Here is a 23,820-nt window from a genome sequence, read left to right as displayed (position 1 = left end):
TTTTTGTTTTCCACTTATTAGAAGAAAGAAAAATCACATTTGATAAGCATTAAGAAGTCAGTATTATTATCTGCTGTGGGTTTATGTGATAAGTTAGCAGTTTATTTAACATACATGTAAAGAAAATAAACATCAGTATAACAGGTGAATAACAACACAAATACCCGAAAACATAAATTTCTTTATTTCATTCATTTACAGCAATGAGCATCATTAGGCAACATGCAAATTACATGTAAATGTTTAATGCTGCACTAAATAAATAAAACCTTCCTTGAAAATAAATACCGACCATACAACTCAGCAGTTTCAGCACACATTTACAATATTGTCTCTCAATTAACAATAACACCAAAGCCATTTCACAAATAACATATTGTTCCCATTTTAGAACCAGTGTTCAGAAAGCAAACAAAGAACAAAACAAATGCTCATCTTTTTCCCCATGCACATAACAGTATTGTTGCCATCCATCCATCTGTGTTAGTTCTCCTTTCTAAAAAAAAAAAAAAACAAAAACAAAAAATGAAAAAAAAAAAAGAAGTTTGACTTCAACTTTGATAAGCATAGATACAAGAGGGAACAGATCATTAAAATGTTGTTTCCCGTTTATTATAAGAGCTATAACACTATCACTAGGTGAACTATATTACCTTTGGACAGTGTTTTTTGTGCGGTTTATAAGCTGCCAAACCTATGTACCTATTTAAGTCTTAGGAGGTATGTAAATAGGAATTTTTACAAGAATGTTTCACTTCTCTGTCAACACAGATGATCAATACAAAAGTACAAAACAAATTGATAAAATTTTGTTTAGTACTTAATACATACTGTCTGCATTCACACTGAGAAAAATAAACGAGGTGTTCAAATATAAGTGACATTATCATGTAAGCAAGATTATTCTAATTATAAAAAGCCTCTTTGTATTGAATTTCAGCTTGTAAATGGAGTATGGGTTGGAGAACTGATGTTGCATTAATTAACAAAGATACCATAAAAAATACCTGAAATGTATAAATGGAAATAGAGTCCATAAAAGGGAAAAACAAAATTATCCCAAAAAATGACAGCACGCTTGACCTAAATATTAGGCTTCACAAGCTGCTACCTACTGTATGCAACAGGTAGCGTGCAGTACATCCACAATGCTTACATGTCTAGAAATGTTACAAAGGCCGATAATAAACCATACTATATGAGTTTTACCTCAAAACAGTTATATCTCAGATTAACCATTCAGAGTGATCACATAATTCCTGTTTGATATTTCACAGTTAAAATATCAACAATACTACAAGGATAGAAACAAAACACTGGAGAACAAAGTGCAACTAAAAATAAATGTATTGCATGTTTTGGTAAATTCTCACATGCAAAGTGAAGGAAGTTTAGCCAATTAGTTGTTTTGTCTGATCAACGGTCAAAAACACATTTAGAAAAAAGAAAGCGGAAAGGTATTGGTTTCTTTTTTTTCCTCAATAACCTACTTATTCAGTTAGGCTTCCAGGCTTTAACACAAATCCTAAACTTTTAAACAAGTCATTTGGTACCAAGGTTATTCATGTGGTTGATATCTAAAAAAGAAAATACAAGTCTAACTGTCCTGTGTTGCCACTTCAACAGTCACCAGGACTAAAATTAATACCACTAAAAATTAAGGCACAGCAGTAATGACAGCAGATCTCTTCCCCTCTCACAACATAAATATTTGTATCCTTATTTGAGTGCCGTGACCTCCTAAAGGGAGTTGGTGGGAGTTGGTGGTCTGATCAGCTGGGTGTGTCAGCTCTGAAGTCACTGCAGGGCTGAGATATAAGCAGAAGAGGCTCGCTTAGCTGACCATCTTGGCAAGACTTTATTCACCTTCCAAGTCCGGCTTACACGTGGTTTCCTAGCAGCCAAGAAAACACCACTTAGGTCACACACTTCAGACCATCAGCAGCTCAAAGTATATGTATGTGCAGAGTCCAGTAAACATGACAAGTCAAAGATTCTGACTCATGACTGAAAAAGGATTTTTTTTAAACAAGTGAGGAAGTTGTGCAGAGGCATGTAAAGAGTCGCAGAGTATTATGTTGAATCGTGTTAGTTTTTCTCAACAGTTTAGGTGTCAAAGCCTCATTTTACTTTTGATGTGTGTGACAGCTAAACAGCCTTCAAAAACCTTTAATCCTTCTCATACATATACATATATATATTTATTTATTTATATTTATATATATGTGTGTGTGGATATAAAAGCCAAGCTAAAGCTGTCAAAATTATACCAGAGGTTGAAAAATAAAAATGTCAGTGGACAGAAACTACTCAGGTTTATCTTGAAGACAACCTTCAGCAAGGTTCTTTTCAAAAGTGGCTTATAGGGTTTACTCACTACCAAAAGTGGACTTCTCTGGCTTGAGTAAGATTTTCTTCAGCATCAACTTTCCTGGTGATGTCATAAACAATCATGAGGTGTTTTTTTTCCTAGACATCCTGAAGAGGAAACAGTTGCTTATCACGTGACTTAGGGAGCAGCAGCTATTTTTAATTACTTACACACAGACAATGAGTGAAGTGACATCACTGTGTTATGGAAATTTCATGTTCTAACTTAGATTTTTTTATATTTTATAATCCTTAGTATATTCATTTCTGATTATGGCTTTGTGGGTTTCTGAATAGGCCATGATGAATTTAGGAGCTTAAGCTTAGTTGCACAGTGTCGGCTTATTCTCTTTTACAGACATAGCAATGTGTTTAGGCCCTGAGATGTCTGCATTCAGACATCTGAAGATTTAATTAATTAGAACACTCTCTTCCTTTGAAGAGTTGTACAGCTAAGGAGCTAAGCAGTAAGATATCACGGCGCCATCAGGGAAATTATACTTTAGGGGTCAGTCTGACCTAACTTTTAAGCCACAACAGACATTTCTTGTTTAGGATAACATATGGTTATAACATGAAATTAACATACTGTAGAGGGGGGATTAAAAGTGTATTTTTCTGTCGTCTGACTTCTGAACCACCTCTCCAAATTGCAATTTGAATTGTCATGTTCTTTCTTATTTCTTGTTCAATAAACTCTCTAATACTTTTCACTTCAGAACCAAACTCCTCGTCATTGACAAACCGGACTACTGCAATGCAATTTATTGTGGAAATAATCACAGCGCACTTTATTGACTGCAGTTAGTCCAAAATGCTGCTGCGCACCTCGTAACAAGAACTAAAAAAATATGACTATGGCTGAACCTAAACTGTGGAATGCCCAGTCTTGTTCAGTTTTACAGAACAAGACAGGAACAGATCTTGTTTGTGAGTTGACAACTGTTGTTCAGTGAAAAGTGTACAGAAATATCTGCCATGAAAGTAAAGAAAGGTGTTCATAGGTCAGCTTTACTTGCCTTGCCCAGAAATGTGTTAGAACCCACAGGTGGCTCATGGCTGATGAGAGGGTCTTGGGACTCTTTAAGGGAGAAGCTCTGCACAGTAAGAGACCTGGAAGGCGAGCACTCTTCTCTCCACCACCACAGAGCCATTCCCACCAGCAGCATACTGAGAAACACTGGCAAACACACATAAAGCACACATCACTTTCTTGGACCCTTGACAAGCTTGGCAAAAAGTACACCAGGAGGCTGAGGTAAACTTTCTGCATGATGTCAGCGGTCTGCTTGAGCTGCAAACAGATGGCTTTTATGACTAAGCGGAGCTGTAATGCATTGCAATTATGAGAAACCTATCAAATAGCAGCATGACATGCATGCAGTGCACAAGATCTTTGCACTTATTGGGAAGTAGTAATCCTAACATTAAGCATAACAAAATCACTGAGAGAAGCTCAAACCCAAAGCAACAATATGGAAATATAACAAAACACCAGAAGACAGCTGTCCACTAAGAGATTCTGTTTAAGGCATGCCTTACTTTTGTGCTCAAATGTTTTATTTCATCTCAAAAAGAAACCCTCTGCAAATATGTGTCCTATAACGAGTGGCGGGCTGGCCACTGGGAGCACCAGGACATTTCCTTTCGGCCTGGCCGCTGAACTGGCCCACTCAGTGATTGTGGACGGTTTGGTTGAGTCCCGCTTGATTTTTAAATAAACAATCTGTGGTGCGGCTCATTTGGGCATCTGCCCTGCTGGAGCTCACACAGACGCAGCAACGTTGGGCAGGAACACACACCCTCCTCTGTTTTTATAAGGCTGTCCATGACAACACTGCTGACACACATCCCCCCAAGACACAGACTCTTACATCAACAGGCGTTCAAGCTAACTCACTCCTGGTGTTTTGAATTAATTTGGCGGTGGTGGCCTGGGATGGTATGAGATTCCTGGTCTGAATTATTGTCCCAGTCTGCCCCTGCCTATGACTGCCTTTGTGTAAAACAAATCATTAAGATCCTGGAAGTTTACCTGACAATGAAGAGGGCTTTAGTCAAGTACTCATTCGTCCTATGATATTATTTCTTGGGTTTTACTACTTTATGAATCCTTGTGAACTGGCAATTTTCCTAAATGCCAATTGACAGGCGTTGATAATCAAAATCAGGTACTGTGTTCCTAAAAAAAAAAGAAAAAAAAAAAGGAAAAAAAAAAAGATCTGTGCAACACTTCTATTGAAACATCTGTAAAACTGCTCAGGTTCATTTATCAGATATTACTAATCCCTAGATGAATTGGGCTGCTATCCTCTCCTTTTTACTGATAATAATGTGGTTTTCTTTAAGAAGGAGAAACTTTCTACTGTGTTCCATATGAATTTACTCAGACATAATAACACACATCTTAATACTAACTTAATAATAACTAAGTTATTGGATGACTGAAGTGACATGAAAAACATCGAAATTATAAAACAAAATCCTTTCTAAAAAGACACTTTTTTGGAAACGAGCTGTTTAAAAATTAAGAAAAAAAAACCCCAATACCTATATCTAAAACTTAGAGTAGACATAATGAGCTTAATCGTGCTAGTCAGAGCTTCATCTATCTTTTTAAATTTGCCCGTCATAATGTGCAACCAGTTAAACAACTATCCGTCTGAACAAAAGAAAACATCACAAGGATATCATCTACCTTATGTTTAGGACTTCATGTAAAATGAGACACCAATGGAAAAATCTATCATGGGGAAAAAAAAAACCTAACCAACTTCAGGTGTCAAGTAACGTCAGTGTTTACACATCATTGTGAGAACTTTTGTTGCGGATGTCAACAATGCGCACGCCAGCTTTTTGTTTGGCTAGAGTGTTTCTGGCATATTTATACTGTCGTCAACAAAAAAAAAAAAAAAGAACAGGTTTGAGTTCCTAGTGAACGTAGATGTCTTACTGATCAGAGAGAGGATTCCAGCAAATGCCGAATCAGATAATGTTGATGATGTCGTTATAGAGGAGACGGCAGGAGAAATGCAGCTAAAGTGCAGCCTCTTGGTCAGCAGGTCAACGGCACACTCGTGTCGGCACACCGTCCCAGGATGTCCGCATGCAGATGGTCCTTAAAAGCAGCAGAATAATCACTGTGAAATGGAGCCGACCGCTTTGCTTGAGCAAACATATAACCTCAAAACAGCATAGTCATAAAGTCTGATGCATTTGGGATACCGTTAGGTTGAAGCGCAGGCTGAAGAATGGCCACACCACCTGGTGAGGTGATGTTTGACAGCAGCACCTGGAAGTTTCTGCCATCATGCTTGTTTGCTCGGCAGATGGAATGTGTGACTTCTTCGCTCCAGTATAAATATCCCTTTAAAGAAAAGAAAAGAGAAAACAAAGGCTGGATTTACATTACATTACAATCTCCCATTAGCTGTATCTCTATCTAAAGTTGCCTTTTATTAATTTTATATGTGATTATTATGACTTTAATACCTCAAATACAGCAAGTCCAAACACCCGGTCCAGATAACCGTTAGACTGTATGACCGTTTTACGGTGACGGCCCTCTAGAGTTACCCTTGATATGCTCCTCATTCCCTGGTCAAACCAGTATAGCAGCTGGCGGGGCATATCTAGGAAATATAAGGGGATATGTATGAATGTGCACCATCAACAACAGCAAAGAATAAGAAATATTTTCAAATATTCTGACACTGAACTATAGACATCAAATCCACTTCTCTTTGAACAAAAGCACACTGTCCCCATTTCACTGGGGAAACTGGATTTTCTCATTTCCTTAAACTTATCTGGGCAATGTGCATATAGCAGATAACAGTCATATTCTGCCTTTTTTCAGAGGTTTTAAACTTAAATCACTTTTTTATTATGTTTTTTTTTTTTTTTTTTAAACATACCCAGAGAAAGGGCAACCGGCTGCTGAACTGAAGAGGTGACCAGATCTATCCTGTTGCTGCCATTTAAGCTGGCCCTCTGGATCTTTGGAGCGCTGCCACACTGTGTCCAAAAGAGGAAGCTGAAAAAGTTCAATATTTGAAATTTAATGTTGGGTCCCTTCCTGTTAGTTGGATTGGACTTTTATCTATAAATAACTTAACCAAGATAAAACAGGTCCATGGTGTGCGTGATAGCACCTGAGCTAGGCTCCAAAAATTTACTGTAGTTCTGCTTTTTGTGTAAACAATTTCACACAAAAAGCAAGTGCACAAAGAGAGCATCATTTTCTTTCCACTCAAGGTGGGATTGTAAAAAGTCAAGTGTATCACTGTTCTTACAGACTGGAACCAGTAGTTTTCAGTGCCAGTCTTTCCATCTAGATATGAGGTGTGTGTGAGCGGAGGGCCAATGTTTTTCCGCAGCTCTTAAAGCCTTAACACTGATAAAACCTTGTTAAGTCATACCCTGCTTTAGTGTGCAGCTGTTGCTAATTATGTCCAGAAAAATCACACAAATATTTAATTTAATCACATGTAAACACTAATGTAATGGTGGTGTGTTGGTTCATATTATAAAATGTTAAATAAATCAATACATTTATTACAAAACCCTGACTTCACAACATTTTATATGGTAAAGCATTTAATGTTGTAACTGACATGCTTTGCATTGAATGTAATAGTTTCGGTCAGGGCTGCCCAGCTCTGGTCCTCTAGGGCCAACATCCTGCAGGTTTTCTATACATCCCTGCTCCAACACACCTGACTCAAATGAATCAGTCATTGTGCAGAACTTCATAGGCTGTTGGATCAATTCAATGGAAGCCAAGTGTGTTGGAACAGAGATTCGTCGAAAAGCTGCAGGACGGCGGCTCTGGAGGACTGACTTTGGACACCCCTGGTTTAGGCCCTCTCACCCTTGGAGAGGATCCACAGCCACAGCAGAGGGCCTGTTGAGCCCTGTGATGAGCCGATGCTGAGAAGAACCGTCCAGCAGTGCGACATGAACAGAACCCTTCTCTGAACTGGTCCAATAGAGTAGTCCATGAATCCAGTCCAGGGCCAGGCCAGACACTGAGGACTCAGCTTTCAGCACCAGCCCTGCTTCCCGTGACTTTTCATCCACTGCAATCCTGAAAAATATACATGCAACATGCAAACCACATGAGCAACCACGTCACGAAACAAATGTGATGGTGATGACCATAAAATGTGACCTCATCTCTCCCCAGTACCCATTCATGCTTATATTTACTTTTACTAATAAAAAAACCAAAAATCATTTAGTTAGGCACTTGAATGATAAATGAAATAAAACTTCTTTTCAATTAATAAAATTATGATCAAATGTTCAAAACATTTCACGTACGTATCTAACAATGATAAAAGACCTTTCTGAAATTCCTCTATACTAACAATTTAAGCTTTCTTGTCAAGCAAAACATTCAGCAGGACTCAGTCGAATAATGCCACCATCAAGCCTTTTAATTATCTATAATTCAGCAGTGTTTCACACAGGGTACAAGCCCAAAGGAGTTTTATTTTAGTGAAATAAAAAGCCGTTTTTAAAAAAGATTAGATTGTAGGACTGAAATCTTTTATCTTCTGAAAATGTAATTACAAAGCAACAAGTGTATAGTTAAATTGACTGTATAATCAAAGCCCTAAATTTAGAACTTCATTGTTCCGTTGTGTCAAAACAAAAGATCCTGTAATGCATGGCTCATTGCATTCAATCTGAGCATGCATTAAACACGGTGCCTGTTGTCTGACTGCTGAAAGCGGCAGGTGTTCTCTCAATACATATAAAGATGGCTAAAGATGTGTGAAGCGGATGTGAATGGTCCTGTTTTTGTAGGATAACAAAAAAATTGATTAAATGTTTTCATGTCTGAACTTTTGACAATTAAAACACAAACATCATTTATTTTTATCATTTAAAAAATATTGCCAAAAGTCCACCCCGTTCTCTCTCAGGCCAACACAGAGATGCTAACGCCTGCAGTCATTTCAAGCCATATGGACTATTGTATTGCCCTGCTTTCTGGTCTTTCTATAAAAAAAAAAAAGAAAAAAAAAAAAGTGTATCTCAGGTTTACAACTCTGACAAAACTCAGCAGCTCGTGTCCTGACAAAGACCAGGAGGTGGGCCCATATAACACCAATATTAAGATCAAGGCATTGGGTTCCTGTGTGCTTCAGGATTGATTTTAAGGTTCTTTCAACTGTTTTTAATGGTCTTAATGGCCTTGAGCCTTATCTCTCAGAACTACTTTTACCCTATGAGTCCTCAAGATCCCTACACTCCTCTGGCAGCAGGCTTTTACTGACTTTCCAGACTTCACTCCCCAAAGTCAGGACACATATCCACCGTGAGGCGTCATTCCAATGGTATGGCCCGCACCTGTGGAACAGTCTGCCAGAAGACCTCAGGGTGAAGAGAGTCTTCATGTTTATAAGAGCAGGGTCAAGACCCACCTTTTTAGCTTGGCTTTTACTTCATTTCTAATGTTTAAATTTTATTTGGTTAATTTCATCTGTTCAAAATTTTAAGCTTTTTATTTAGTGTCATAACACATTTGCTGTGTTTTAGATGGGTGTTTTCAGTGTTTCCTTTGTGGGGGCCATCTGTAACCAGGGGTGGTGGCAGTGGAGGCGTCTTGGTGAAGGTTGGTGTTCTAGCCGCACCTCGCCATGATGCTTGGGCCTGGACCTCTTCAGTTACTGCCTATGTGCCGCCCCTGTGCAGATGGGGTTTCCACTATTGGTCCGTCTGAATTGAGCTTCTTTCATTTAGCCTATTTCATTTAGGTGTATTTAAAAAGGGGGTCAGAGGGCTTGGAAGTGGCTGTTATATGATGTGTCTGTATGTGTCTGATTTTACACTGTAAAGCACTTTGAGTTGCATATTTCCTGTTAGAAAAGCGCTTCAGGAATAAAGTTTTGATTGATTGATTAAAAAGGCACATTTGGCATTATGTTGCCTATTTGCCCCGGAGTGTCATTACTGAACAAGGAAAGGATGTCTAGCTTATCCTGTCTGCAGTATCCTCCAACAGCTTATATTTTCATTAACCCTGTATTTTAATACTGTGCTAATGCATCAGCTCCCCCTGTGCTTGTTACCTGTATATGGACCTCCGTTCATGTTGAGTCCAGTAAAGTGTTCGGTTTGAAGCCACGACTGCCACAGGACCCGATCCGGGTAAGTGTGGAGCAAGTACCTTGTTCTCAGTGGTAACAAGATTATAAAACTGAATTTCTTTAGAGGTGGTGAAAATGAGCTGAGCCTCCTCTCCTGGAATGACAGACAAACAAAAGTAACTTGTGTTATTCTTCACCACTTGAGCTTTTCTGGGAAAACAGGATTGCATTAGCACAGCCAATGTCAACAATTTTCTTTAGTGCACCGAGTTTTCTGTCACTGAAGCTTGGTTTTCAAGCTAGATGTTTGAACTTGTCTGAAACAGACATTGTTGTCATCAGGATGATAAACAGAGGTCACATCATGTGAGAATGTGGTTTTGTTTTTTGTTTTTTTTTAACCCTGTTTTCTGCCTCGGCAACCATAACTAAAGGTCAGGTATGACATTAAAACAGCATCAGAAACTAAAACAAACAAACGAAAAAGAAAACACAATGCTAAAACAGTTAATCAAATATATCAACATCACAGTAAATGAGACCGTAAAAGTCTGGTGATATTTTCATTAACGTGTGCTCATTGCAAACAGAACAGAAATGTGTAATTGCAGAACTCGACAGACTGTTGTAAAGATCCATTTTATTTGAATCCGGTGTGTTGGAGCAGGGAAACATCTAAAACTTGCAGGATAGTGATCGCTGCGGGTCGGAACGGGACATTCCTTATCTAAGTAAAAAGTCAAGCAGCTGCAAACCATGCCAAAACAAACACGCCTCTGCAGCATTGCATGGACATCAGGGGCAGTACCGCTGGACTGCCAGACTGGGGTGGTGGTCCCCCTTTTTAAGAAGGGGGACCGGAGGGTGTGTTCCAATTACAGGGGAATCACACTCCTCAGCCTCCCTAGTAAGGTCTATTCAGGGGTCCTGGAGAGGAGGGTCCGCCGGATAGTCGAATCCCGGATTGAGGAGGAGCAGTGTGGTTTTCGTCCTGGTCGCGGAACAGTGGACCAGCTCTATACCCTCTGTGGGGTCCTGGAGGGGGCATGGGAGTTTGCCCAACCAGTCTACATGTGCTTTGTGGACCTGGAGAAGGCATTCGACCGTGTCCCCCGGGGGCTCCTGTGGGGGGTACTCCGGGAGTATGGGGTACCGGACCCCCTTGTACGAGCTGTCCGGTCCCTGTACGACAGGTGTCAGAGCTTGGTCCGCATTGCCGGGAGTAAGTCGGATTCGTTTCCGGTGAGGGTTGGACTCCGCCAAGGCTGCCCTTTATCACCGATTCTGTTCATAACTTATATGGACAGAATTTCTAGGCGCAGCCGAGGTGTTGAGGGGATCTGACTTGGTGGCCTCAGGATTGGGTCTCTGCTTTTTGCGGATGACGTGGTCCTGTTGGCTTCATCTGGTCGTGATCTCCAGCTCTCGCTTGAGCGATTCGCTGCCGAGTGTGAAGCGGCCCGGATGAGAATCAGCACCTCCAAATCTGAGACCATGGTCCTCAGCCGGAATAGGGTGGATTGCCCTCTCCGGGTCGGGGGTCAGGTCCTGCCTCAAGTGGAGGAGTTTAAATATCTCGGGGTCTTGTTCACGAGTGAGGGAAGGATGGAGCGTGAGATCCGACAGACGGATCGGTGCGGCGTCTGCAGTAATGCGGGCTCTGCGCCGGTCTGTCGTGGTGAAGAAGGAGCTGAGCCAGAAGGCGAAGCTCTCGATTTACCAGTCGATCTACGTTCCTACCCTCACCTATGGTCATGAGCTGTGGGTCGTGACCGAAAGAATGAGATCTTGTATACAGGCGGCTGAAATGGGTTTCCTCCGCAGGGTGGCCGGGCTCACCCTTAGAGATAGGGTGAGGAGCTCAGTCATCTGGGAGGGGCTCAGAGTAGAGCCGCTGCTCCTCCGCACTAAGAGGAACCAGTTGAGGTGGCTCGGGCATCTGGTCAGGATGCCTCCTGGACGCCTCCCTGGTGAGGTGTTCCAGGCACGTCCCTCTAGGAGGAGACCCCGGCCTGGGAACGCCTCGGGATCCCTCCCGCAGAGTTGGCAAATGTGGCTGGGGAGAGGAAAGTCTGGGCTTCCCGACCCCGGATAAACGGCACGAAGACGAGACGAGACGAGACGAGACGAGACGAGACGAGACGATGTTTCATTTTACTATGCATGTAGGATTTCAGTTATGAAACCTAAATTTGGGGTTTAGTTTTCGATGGAAGATTTATAATTTGTTGTTTCTGCTGTCTGTTTAGATCACTGACAACAGTTTACAACAGGATAGATAAATATTTTCCAACTTAAGAAGGTAGTTCCAAATTATTAAGCCACCCTTTCCATGCAGGTAAAAGAAGAAACTTTATGCAAATGAAATGCATGAAATATTGTGCTGCGGAAAAAATGAAAGCAATGTTGTTTTTATGTTGTTAAGCACTTTCAAATGCTTCTGCATGAAAAGTGCTATACAAATAAAGTTTGATTTGATAATTACTTATTGTCAAAATACTTTATCGCTATTTCTAAGGTCCTCTATACAACGGAGATGCAGACAAAATCTATGGAGTCACAGCTGTTAAGGGCTCCTCTGTTAACATGGTACCTGATGTGAACAAATGTTTTGATTTGTTATAAAGAAAAATATTCTCCAATGTAATGCAAAAAACTACAAGAGGTGAACATTTAAAATTCTTGGCAAACTGTTTAATACTTTTAACTGGACGTGTATCTAGAATTGTAGTTGGTTTCCTGGGGAAACTCTCCTGGGACAAAATGTGCACCCTGCAATTTAGAGAAGGAAAACATTTGAAATGTGAAACACAAAACAAATACAACTGGAAACTTAGATGTTCTCACTTCCCTCTGCCATCGGGCTTTTATAATGCTGGTAAAGTGCTTATTGTGAGGTTTTATATACATTTTTCTTTTTTATTGTTTTTAATCAATTTATTTCTGCCGTTGCGCTTGTCACTTTGTCGCTGATGGTAAAATTGCAACACTTTATAGCTGGATCCTCTGCTGATGTTGTCTCCTGCACACTGACTAGTAAGTGTAATCCATGGGGTTGTGTGTGGACAATGTTCTATACTTTGCTTCAACCCATTTCTGCAAACTGAATAGCTCTTGGATGATAAAGTTTTTTTGAACCTGAATCACAAGCTTCTTACAACATACGTTTCTCACCTTTGGCTTTACACTCCCTGGAGTTCGGAGTCCTGTCATAGCCCTCAAGGCAGTCACAGGTGAGGCTGCTATTTATGTGAATACACAGCTGATCACACACATCATTCTCCAGGCACATGTCAACCTCTACAGGGACAAGCAAACAAGTTTCAAGGTCTTATTATATTTGCACAAACATAAAGCTCTGTTACATCCCAGAAATAGAGCATTACCATCAATAGTTATCATGAAGTAAACTTAGAGTTGAGTGTAAAGCATTCCGTCATATTGAGTGTTTACATTTTTAACACGTATCTGCCGCACATGTATATGTATGACCACCAATTAAATATTAACTAAAATCCGGTTTTCACTCACCTTCACATTGGCTGTCATCCACAAGCTTCATGTTGTTGGGGCAGCGACAGAAGAAACCCATCTTCTGGTCCACACAATAATGAGAGCAGCCGCCATTGTTCACCTGACACTCATCGTGATCTGGAAAATAAATAAGAAGCTGCAGCTTTAAACAGGCCCACTCTGCCTTCTTATCTGAATCATTTCTTTTTTTCCGCAAGTTGTTTTTAAACAGTCATGAGGAATGTATGATCCCATCAAAAGTTATTCTTATTCTTTACTTTCTAAAGTTTCATTTTAAGAGTTCATATTAGTCTCTCCTTGTGAAAATAATTGCTTTCAGCCACACAGGCATTTCCATTTGGCTTGTTATCTAACTTGTCAGAATGAAGGTCAGACATGTCTGCAATGTAGTCCTGGGTAATGTTTTGATAGCAAGTCACAGTTACGTGTCAAAACCAGAAACTACCAGTCACACTTATATGTACTCAATGAAACCTACAATAGCTTTCTTCATGCAAAGAGTGACAGTTATAGAGACATTCATTCATTCATTTTCTGAACTGCTTTGTCCAATTAAAGTTCGCGGGTACGCTGGAGTCAATCCCAGCAACCATTGGGTACACCCTGGACAGGTCGCCTGTCCATCACAAGGCAACACTAACAACCATTCACACCACTCCTAGGGACAATTGAGAGTATCCAATTGACCTAACGGATGGTGGGAGGAAGTACCCAGATAGAGCCCACGCGTCCATGGTGGCCTTTCTGTTGTATGTTATGCAATGTCCACACAGAAAGGCCACTGTTTGAGCCTCGAGCCAAGGATTGAACCAGCAACCTTCCTCCTGCAAGGCCACAGTGCTACCCCACCATGCAGCCTTGTGTGTGTGTGTGTGTGTATATATATATATATATATATATATATATATATATATATATATATATATAGGAAGGAAAGAAGGAAGGAGGGAAGGAAGGAAAGAAGGAAGGACAGACAGACGGACAAACAGGCAGACAGACAGAGTTAATGTTCTTGCATACTGATCTCCACAATTTTATTTTTGCCAGTTGAAATAGTGGACCTTTAAACTTGAAAGTTGCATGACTGGTAATGCATTATTTGTCCTTTAAAGTGGTATTTTGTAAATTTAAGATTTCCTCTGGAAACACAGGAAAATAGGGGTGGGAAAATCGAATCAAAAAATCGAATATCAGGATTTTTTGCTTCACAATCTTAGAATTGAATTTTTTATTTAAAAAAAAAATTATTTTATGTTAAAGAAAATCTTGATTTTTTCAAATAAAAATAATCCCTTACAAAATTTTTTGTCATTTTTATTGTTTTTCTTGATCTTTTTACTTGTCTTCTTGGGCATTACAGCAGTAGAATGATGGTCTGGCTACTGTGTTGTTTTTTTCCTCATTGAAATCAAGAAAAATGGCGAGCGAAAAAAAGTTTTGTACATTTTTTTGTTTGTAATCTACAAAAATCAGCAATATTAAATAGTTATGAGAATAGCAATTTAAATCAAATCGGCACCCAAAAAAAATTGGAATCAAATTGAATCGGGACAAAAGCATATTGTCACAGCCCTACTGGAAAATCTATAAACCTGATGAGATTAATCTAAAAAACACCAGACACAAACCACACATTAACTATTACTCTGCTAAACATCCAAGTGGTTTGATATTACCCAACCACCACTGAGCTGCTTCACATCATCCATGCTGGATGCATCTTTACTCCGGCCTAAAATAACTTTACTTCTCTTGAACAATTCAAAACCGATTAAAGGAGAAAGCCACAATGAGGCTGGCAATGTGTGTGAAAGTAATGTCATACCAAGTCTCCTTCATCTCTACAAAATATGCAAAACCAACCGAGGAACACTAAAGAGCTTCAGGATAGAAGTTCTGTTGTCCGCGAGCTTCAGATACGACTTATGTGTGTGCTGCGTGACGTTTGCCACAGCATTTCCTTGAACTGGTTTCATGGCTTGATATCTGAAGGATTAATCGTTTTACCCTGTAAGAGGAAATGAAAATGATATTGACTGGTCACATTTCTTTCTGCAGTGTTTGTTCTTCATTAGCTTCCTGTTTCAGAGGATTGTTAAATAATATTCACATCCTGCACACAGACTTCAGCAAGGATGTTTGCTAAACCCGACTGAGTAACTATACAGACATGTTTTGGCTTCAAACTCTGCACAAATGTATTCTTTGTCTCAGAGGTGAAACACAAGCAATTTCCACGTGATTTTTAAAAGGCTGTGTTTTTTCTTTATTATGGGAAGATGAGGGCATTTCTGAAAGCATACAACCATAAATGGGCATAAGCATGGTTGTTCACAACAGGTGGTAGTTATCAGCAGAGCACTTACAGGCATGCGTTCGCACATTTGATAAATTCTTGTATACAAATTTACTTTTCTATGCGCAGTTGATAAATGAGGTCACCTGAGAAAGTCTGCACAGTTCTCTCACGGTCTTGTTTTAATTCTAAGGCCAAACAGAGTATTTCAGGCTCTTTTTTTTTTTTTTTTTTTTTTAAATTTTGTGGGTAAATATCTCTAGTAGGTCAATATATCTAGTACAGTTGCATATTATTGGTAACTATCCACAGACCTTAACAAAATTAAATTGTTTTGCCTCTTAATTAAAGTAACTACTCTAAAATCAGAATGCTTCTTAAGGGACTTTGTTATACTTCAGTTATATAACTAAATCTTTACTGACCAAAATTTAATAAACACACACATTCTACTCTGTTGCAATTTAAACCAGTAACTAAACCTACTGACCAGCAGGAAATGCAATCTGAAGATGTTGGGAGACTTTAAGGCCAGTCCTGTATAAAGAAGTAATGCACTGCCCTCTGCTGGACGATCACCAGAACAGCAGCAGTCTGTTTGTTCTGAATGGATAAAGCATATCCATTTGCATCATTAACAAACTCTCATTTGAGCTCAAATCATTCAATAGTCTTTAGTTAGTCAAAGATTGATAATAGATAAGTAGATGAAACTCTTTTTATGCTGTAATGACAGACTTTAACCCAAGTACTTCACCAACAGTTTTCTTTTCTGATTCAAAATAAAGCATCTGTCAAGCTTGGAAGCTCTGAAACTCTCATCATTTAAAATTCATGCCCACCTCATGATTCTTTATTATGTCAGGGCAAATTTAAACAGGCCACAACTGGAATTGGACCAAGTGCCACCCAAAGTGTAAATAGGAGAACATGTGTCCCTCCTTCGTAACAAGCATGCTTATGCATGACCTGCTGTTGCCAGGTGCACTGAAACATGGCAGAAGAAAAAGAAAAAAACAAGTAATTGATAATATTAAGTCTAGAGTCAAACTTGTTCAAAATGAACTAATCTTTATCATTTTATGCGCTAGCCCACAGTGTTTTTGCCCTCCTTTATCTTAAAAGTAAAAACCGACTTGGAGGAGAGAGAGCTAGTGTCTACTAATAGTTTGCACAATGAGGCTGTAAACGTACCAATGAGGAGAGAGTGCTGGAGCTCACTGATACATTTACAGCTTCATTGTGCAAGCTATTAGTGGACTTTAGCTCTCCCTTCTCCAAGCCGGCTTTTACTTTTAAGATAAAAGAACTCATAAACACTGTGGGCCAGCGTACAAAATGATAAGGATTAGTTTATTTTGTACAAGTTTGACGCTCCAAAGCGACTTGCATATCCGAGTGAGAACACTGAACACCAATAGGCACATTAGGGGGCAACTTGGGGATCAGTGTCTTGATATAAAAGCGTCTGCTAAATGAATGTAGAATAGAGTAGAAGCGCAGAGTATCTTAATTTCACAGACTTGGACCACGCTTGTTTGAGAGTTGGGGTTGTGACTGCAGATCCAATAGTAAATCAAATGGTATTTTTTCCACCAGTGCAGAACAGGTTTCATCCTAAACCTGTTCTTCATGACCCTACCACTTAGCCTTACTTCTTTGTTTTGCAGGGATAAAGTGCTCCTTTCTTTTAGGGAGTTATCACTGTCATCAAGCCCTTCGACTGTGGCATTTGAACTGACAACTCCTATTTCAACAAAAGATAAGAAACAGCAATTTCCTGTAAAACAGAGGGCTAAGGTTTAGTGGTAGCACCTAAAGAGGCCTTAAAGAGCAATCTTTTATTTCACAGATCATTTGAATTAAGAGTCTGCTACCTGAGACAAATCTCATGTTAATGTTCTTATTTTCTAATAAACACAAACAGAAAGAAAATAAAAATGTGTAATGAGAGAAATACATGCGGCTGTATAACATCACCTACCACAATTTTCCTCATCGCTGCCATCAGAACAGTCTGGAGAGTGGTCGCACCTCCACGCATGCCTGATGCATTCTCCATTACCACACTGAAATTCGGACACTGCACATGTGGGGGAAGTCTGAGGAATGGGCCGGGCCGAACCACAAAGCTGCCAAGACTCATCCTGTCCTTCTCTGCAGTCAGTCTGTCCATCACAGAGCTTTATTCTGGGCAGACAGGAACCAGACGACCCGCAGGAGAAAAAACCAGCTGTGCAGTTGTGGCAGGACTCCTCGTCTCTCCCGTTATCACAATCATCAACACCATTACAAAGGAGTTCTGTCGATATACATTGTCTGCTATGGCAGGCATATTCACCGTTCTTACACCACACGTGGCCTGGGGAGAGTCAGAGATGCAAGTCAGAGGCGTATTTTGAGGAATGGTGTCTCACAAAGTTTCACTATACATATTTCTTATGTACTTGCAAAATAACTGCATAAATCAAACTAAAAAACTGGACTGAACCTCCACACAGACACAAAAATACATGGTTATCAACCTGCTATATGGCCTCGGTTAGAGGACGTCAAATAATGACAGTAACACTCAAAATGACAAGTAGGAAGGCCTAAAATTATTTGTTGTTTTCTTTTTTGGCAGAAATCTTCTGAGAAAGCCGTGACGGAGAGAGTGTTACTTGAATCCATCAGTGCTAATGAGAAGGGACGGTTGTGTCTATGTAAGCTAATCCCCCAGAAAATTGTCACATATCAGGTTTTGAACCAGTAACACAAAGAAAACACAGCAGGGCTGCTGGGCAAATTTAATACCTTTGCCCAGCAGCAACTTGCTGGGCAAAGGTATTAAATTTAAAAACACAATATTTGTTGAAGGTTTCTTCTTTCTTGCTGTCAGAAGCTCTTTCCTTCATTTGTTTTATGTATGTATGTATGTATGTATGTATGTATAAACAAATCTGGTGTGAGTAGATAAATCCTTTTTTGCTGTTTGCAGTTCATTTAGTAAAATAAGCAAATAACACAAGGCATCATGCAAGAGACATAAAAATCATTACAATCTTTGTCAAGGCAGAAGCCATGTGATACCTCAACACACTTCATGAAAGTCCTATTCTGAGAAAAGTTTCTTCTTTGTTCTTCTGGCAGCCAGTCAATATGCTGGTTCTTCTCACATCAACACTGTTAAGGTTTAATGCCAGAAATCACATTAAGGTCTTTAAGATCCCTGTCCTGCAGAGTTCTTCTTTGCTCGCCCACAGTTCATGCTTAACAACAAAATCCCTCTGGAATTCAACACCTCATCCTCTAATGACCTCGGTGGGATTAGAAAACAAAAATCTTTGATGGCATATTCCCACACAGTAACATAAAATGAGATGAGCTTTTGCTGCACAGAAAATGTGACATATATCTTAGGAATGAAAAGATCTTGTATTTTGAATATTGGATTAAAGATTAGCATTGGTAGGATTAATGTTATGATCCTGCCTGGCATTGTTCGTTTTAACTGTGTGAGTTATGAGGTACTAATATGAGGCAGAGTTTGATTCTCATGACTGTCTGGCGCTATATTGCATAGAATATTGCATGGAATCACATTATCTTGTGTTGGTTTGATTATTTAGGACCATTTATTGGCTGGGCCACGACTTTTGTATCTTGCCTTATTGTCTCTTCATTGCATATTTAAAGAGTTCTGACATCCTTCCTTGTGAAATTCTTCATATGAACTTTAATTTAACCAGTGTGCAGGTGTGTACAATCAGTCCTGCCATCACAATGTTAACTCACCACAGTGGCGTTCATCTAATCCATCCTCACAGTCTGAATGTCCATCACACACCTTTAGACTTGAGACACACGAGCCATCGCCACACCTGAACTCTAGCTGCTCGTGACAGACAGGCAGTGAGTGACCTGCAATACCTGACACACACAATGAATTACTATCTTACTGTTATTGTGCAAAATGTCAGTTTGTAAGAAAACTGATGAGTCACACAGAGCCGTGCAGTCATGGTCATAGCATTTGCTCTGTGGTGCTTCTTGGTGATGCTTTAAAAAAAAAAAAAAGTGCTTGCAGTTTTAATTGTTCTGCCACATTGCAAGCTAAAACACTGCTACGCTGACTAAAATTTTAAATGTCTCTTTTTCTATAGGCTGTAATTAACTGTATTCTCAAAGTATGTTTTTTATGCGTGTCTTTGCATAATTTAAAAGTATTAATATTGTCCCCATGTTTAAGAAAATGTAGGTCTACATATGCTATACTTAATAATAATAAAACATAAAAATATTTAATTATAATAATTCTTTTTTCTTATTAAAACATGCAATCCAACATGAGACCCCAGATGGAATCATTGTTGTTTTTGTGTCTTTTCAGGGTCGCACACACATCTATTCAAATGCAAAACATGCTGTATAAACAGTGACAATCTGATTTTGTGCAACGTAACATCCATGTTAAACTAGACAAACAGTGAGAACAGCTCAAGTGAACTCATAGACTGTATGAGTGAACTATAAACTTTACTGCAGCATCGTTTGCAGACTTCATTTAAAGTGACAAGTGGACAACATGCCGCGAACTATCAGTGCTGGTCATGCACAAAACACCACGTATAAGAATATAGTTTATTTAACAAAACGGTGACTGCAAACCCTGCATCATACCTCGAATTACACTGTAGATGAGCAGCGAGATGAGAAGAAATAAATCTACAAGGTGCCCCATGCTCGATCAACGCGTCCTCCACTGAGGTGCGCGGCGCAACATTATGACGCAAGAGTCTCTCTCTCTCTCTCTCTATACTGGAAGTCAATGGATGAAATCTCATCTTTTCAAGAGGTTTAACTTGTTAGAATGAAACTTAACCTTAACTGCACGAGTTTTGCTTACTATAACTGAGGCTTTATCTCATCTTAACAGCATTTGTACCAAAGTTGGTCAAATTGTATTTAAATATATGGAAAAAATGTCTTATTAGGATAAAACGAAGATGAATCCAGACTCCATTTGGCATTGGATTTCCACACAAATACCTTGGGTCGCCTGGAACTTTTTTAAAAGGTGTAATTACAAAATACAAAGCCTCCTTTTAAAATAATCTAATTTTCATAAACTGTTGCTGGATGTTGTTTTATGCACATGAATTTTTAAAATTTGGAATAATCAGAATATTTGGGACTTTACTTACTGTCCTTTTAGTATGGCCTTAATCTTTTCTTGAACAGAAAATGAAATATTTTTGTTTATCTTAATATTCAACATGTTTTATTTGGACTATTTTATGTTCATTCTCCTGGAAAAGATATTAATTTTCTTATTATACTTGATAACTACAAAATTTACACCAGTAAATTTGCAAAACAGAAACCCAATCTCATTTTGTTTGGGGCCTTTCTGAGCTGTTATTTAAACACTTCAAAACTTTGTACCAATTGTAAAGCTGTTAAAGCCTTATGTGAGCAATACGATGTGCAATTCTCATTTTGTGACCCCACTACTTGTAAAGCTTTATGTTCTCAATCCTCAAGCACATATTTCTTTGTTAATATACTTTGTCTCCTTGTAAATAAAACATGTTTTTCAAAAAAGTCAATGGATGAAACTTGGTTACTATTTCATTGTTTTTATTACACTATGACATGATAAATTTAAGTTTTGAAGTTATCAAAACAAGTGATAAATATTTTACACATTTTTAGGAATTGTTATTTTTCATTCAAACAGAGAAGCTATATATAGTTGAAAGCAGAAATTACCAAAACTGGCACCTTTCTAAGCTCATATGGAATTCAACATTTTTAAGTAGCACAAATGTTAATGAGGACAAACAACTTGTCACTTTTACACTAGGTCTGTTGACAATTGACTGCACACTTGCATAGATGTTTTCATCTGTTTGCTGAATGCTCAAATGTTAAACACAAGTGTGTCCCTTGTTATAAAGAACTGGTATCGGTCATCTAGCATCTCTGCAATGCATCTTAATGTCAGGAAGTAACACAGACCTCAGTTATTTTATTTAGTTTATTTTTTCAGTTTAAAATTTAAACTGATCTGACAATGATCTATGGGCTGTTAAAGCAAATAAATTTATTAGGATTTAGTCTTACCTTTCAGTGATTCCACATCTGGAAGGGCTGAGAACTGCACTCCAATGACAAATTAGTTAACAATATTCACAAAATAATGAGCTGAACAAAAAAGAGAAGGGAAACATATAACATTTTATTCACAATTTCTATTGTACAAGATACAACAAACATTTGCTCAAGTCAGAGCTCAGTTTTGTCTTGCTCCTCAGAGGTATGGCTCATCTGTGGAGAGTGGTGGTGTTTTATATAAAGCTCCTGGCGTCACTGGAGCCTTTGGCGTTTCAGCAACTTGACTAGAGGAGAATACACATACAACTTACTTAATCAATTGAAAGACATCATGTTTATTTGTTTTTAAACATATGTCAAATTATCATCACACATGAAAATATGCAAGTTCATTTACCTGCCAGCAGTAATAGCCTTCTGAGTTGACATCACAATAGTGGGAGGTACTGACTCTCTGCGGCCATCTCTGGTGTAGTAATAGTTGCTGGCAAACTTGTGACTCGGGCCTACAGCTAATTTAGGTGGTGGTTGTGTCCTTCAGAAAAACAGTGTGAAGAATCTTCATAAATCTTCATAAATCATGAATTTTGATAAATAGAACAATTTTTTTTAAGAAAACTGCATCGTCAAGTATGTCTGTACATGCGACCACAAATAAGAGCTACATACAGGATTCAGAATGGTAGATTTAAGAAAGAGACCCATTATAATAAATATTTCTTTCCAGCTATATGCCGAGATACCAAATACACACTTCCCTTTTTTTATTTATTTTTTTTTTTAATACCCTACTTTACATGGTTTAACTGTTGACATCACGCTGAACCAACACATATTGTATGTTGGAAAACATTGGGATTTCTACAATGCACAGGTCTTAATACACAGATTAAACGTGTTAAAACTAATTCTATGCTTGGGTATTTATGTTAGAAGTTGGAATAAAAAATGCTCACACAGAATTTTTGTTTTATTTCACTGTAACCAGGTTGGTTCAGGGGCTGAAGAAGTTAAGATAACATTGCTAATAGCGTAGCGATTTAAACTTTACCTCTTGGCTACCTCCTCATACCGCAGCTGCAGTTTTGCCTGCAGATCATGCTGAAAAATAAAAATAAAAACAAATTAGGTGATTTTTATGCAATACAGACCGAACCGCTATCTCGTTAACATGTTAAAACATTTAGCTGACTGAGATGCTGCTAGCTCAACGAGATAGTTCTCAGACGTCACCTGATTGCACTGCACTTTTAATGCTATCTTGGGATATTTTATTTAACATCAAAGAACATCCTGAGTTCATTTTCAAAGTCTACTGTGGTGTAACTGCTTACCCCTGACAGAAAATTTCGCAGCCTTTGAATGATTTTAGTAGCAGTAGCCATGTTAGCTGTTGTTGTGAAGGACACGGGGCTTCTTCTGTGATGTTACCGGTAACTCAAACCATCACTGACACCTGGCGGCCACAACGAGAACTGCTTAATTCAAAAGTTTTAATAAAACACAAAAAAACAAAACTTCTTTTCTTTTCAGTAAAGAAAGAGGTGCAGTAAAATGCCCCAGTCAATCAATTCCACATGTATGATAAAGAGCAGTTTCACTTCCCAAGGAATACTGAAAAGTAATTCTGCATTTGCACCAACCACAACACATTCGGATAAATCCCTTCACTTAGACCAATGTGAATGCTTTCTTGAGTATTATAGGGTAAAATGTGGCACCCTCTATCTTAAAAACTAAAGCTTGGAACAAATGGATTGTGCAATAAGAAAAAGATTCCAAATAAACCAGTAAATCTCCATCACAATAGTTTTAAAGTAAAGAATCAATGTGTTTGAAGTCCTAGTCAAGTCCAGGCTTCACAGATTTAAAGACTGTGTTTGGACCAGACTTCCTTCTCAAAAATATGAGACTTTATTCTTATTTAATGCTGCTGAATAAAGAATAAAGCTTTATATTCTCAAAAATATTCAGCTATCTTACAAAATATGTACAATGCAAAGTCAATTTGGTCACCAACATCGGAACAAAGTATTGTGAAGCTTAAATTGTACTTAACCTACCTGAACTTATCCATATCTTGCATTGTACGCACTACGACAGAAAGCTGATTTGATTATCAACACATTCTCCTAAAAACCTGAACATGTGTGCAAATCATGTCTGCAAAACAAACATCAGTGAATTCAAAGAGAAATACAAAGTTTATTCTTTACACAAGAACACACAGTACATGGCGACACGCCGGTATACCATGCAGTCAAGTATTACAGCTGTGTGCTTGTCTCATGCAGCATGCACTGAACAGAAGAGTCCATAGGAGAACACATGCACATGTACAACAGCTTGACCTGCCAGTTTGCTCGTTGAGAGTACGTTCAACACCAGCTGACTTTGCATACTGACCTCAACCTTCAACTG

General features: G+C 38.8%; 2 protein-coding genes across 2 annotated transcripts; both read right to left on the bottom strand.

Moving 5' to 3' along the window:
• Positions 1-582: 582 nt before the first annotated feature.
• Positions 583-20,056, bottom strand: LOC306759851 (low-density lipoprotein receptor-like). The gene is made up of 13 exons (XM_079245598.1): positions 19,963-20,056; positions 19,078-19,212; positions 17,285-17,662; positions 13,002-13,121; positions 12,645-12,770; positions 9,453-9,624; positions 7,244-7,459; positions 6,288-6,406; positions 5,863-6,002; positions 5,596-5,737; positions 5,324-5,488; positions 3,390-3,550; positions 583-1,894 (listed from the first exon to the last, which is right to left on the bottom strand). Exons 1-13 carry the CDS (start codon positions 20,021-20,023, stop codon positions 1,859-1,861), a joined length of 1,971 nt encoding a protein of 656 aa, XP_079101724.1. The 5' UTR covers positions 20,024-20,056; the 3' UTR covers positions 583-1,858.
• A 1,447-nt stretch (positions 20,057-21,503) lies between these two features.
• ndufa7 (NADH:ubiquinone oxidoreductase subunit A7) lies at positions 21,504-22,841 on the bottom strand. The gene is made up of 4 exons (XM_079245362.1): positions 22,734-22,841; positions 22,451-22,500; positions 21,797-21,934; positions 21,504-21,683 (listed from the first exon to the last, which is right to left on the bottom strand). Exons 1-4 carry the CDS (start codon positions 22,782-22,784, stop codon positions 21,596-21,598), a joined length of 327 nt encoding a protein of 108 aa, XP_079101488.1. The 5' UTR covers positions 22,785-22,841; the 3' UTR covers positions 21,504-21,595.
• Positions 22,842-23,820: the final 979 nt, after the last annotated feature.

This window comes from Telmatherina bonti, assembly GCF_933228915.1.
Source record: "Telmatherina bonti genome assembly, chromosome: 8".
Taxonomy (NCBI): Eukaryota; Metazoa; Chordata; class Actinopteri; order Atheriniformes; family Telmatherinidae; genus Telmatherina; species Telmatherina bonti.
This window is presented reverse-complemented; position numbering and strand designations above follow the sequence as displayed.

Coding starts and splice junctions, on each gene's coding strand:
- LOC306759851 (XM_079245598.1), bottom strand. CDS start 20,023: ATGGGGCACCTTGTAGATTTATTTCTTCTCATCTCGCTGCTCATCTAC. Junction 9,625..12,644: donor CAGGGAGTGTAAAGCCAAAG/GTGAGAAACGTA, acceptor CTGTCATTCCAG/GAGAGGAGGCTCAGCTCATT. Junction 7,460..9,452: donor GAACGGAGGTCCATATACAG/GTAACAAGCACA, acceptor TATATTTTTCAG/GATTGCAGTGGATGAAAAGT.
- ndufa7 (XM_079245362.1), bottom strand. CDS start 22,784: ATGGCTACTGCTACTAAAATCATTCAAAGGCTGCGAAATTTTCTGTCA. Junction 22,501..22,733: donor TGCGAAATTTTCTGTCAGGG/GTAAGCAGTTAC, acceptor TTTATTTTTCAG/CATGATCTGCAGGCAAAACT. Junction 21,684..21,796: donor AAGGCTATTACTGCTGGCAG/GTAAATGAACTT, acceptor ATTCTCCTCTAG/TCAAGTTGCTGAAACGCCAA.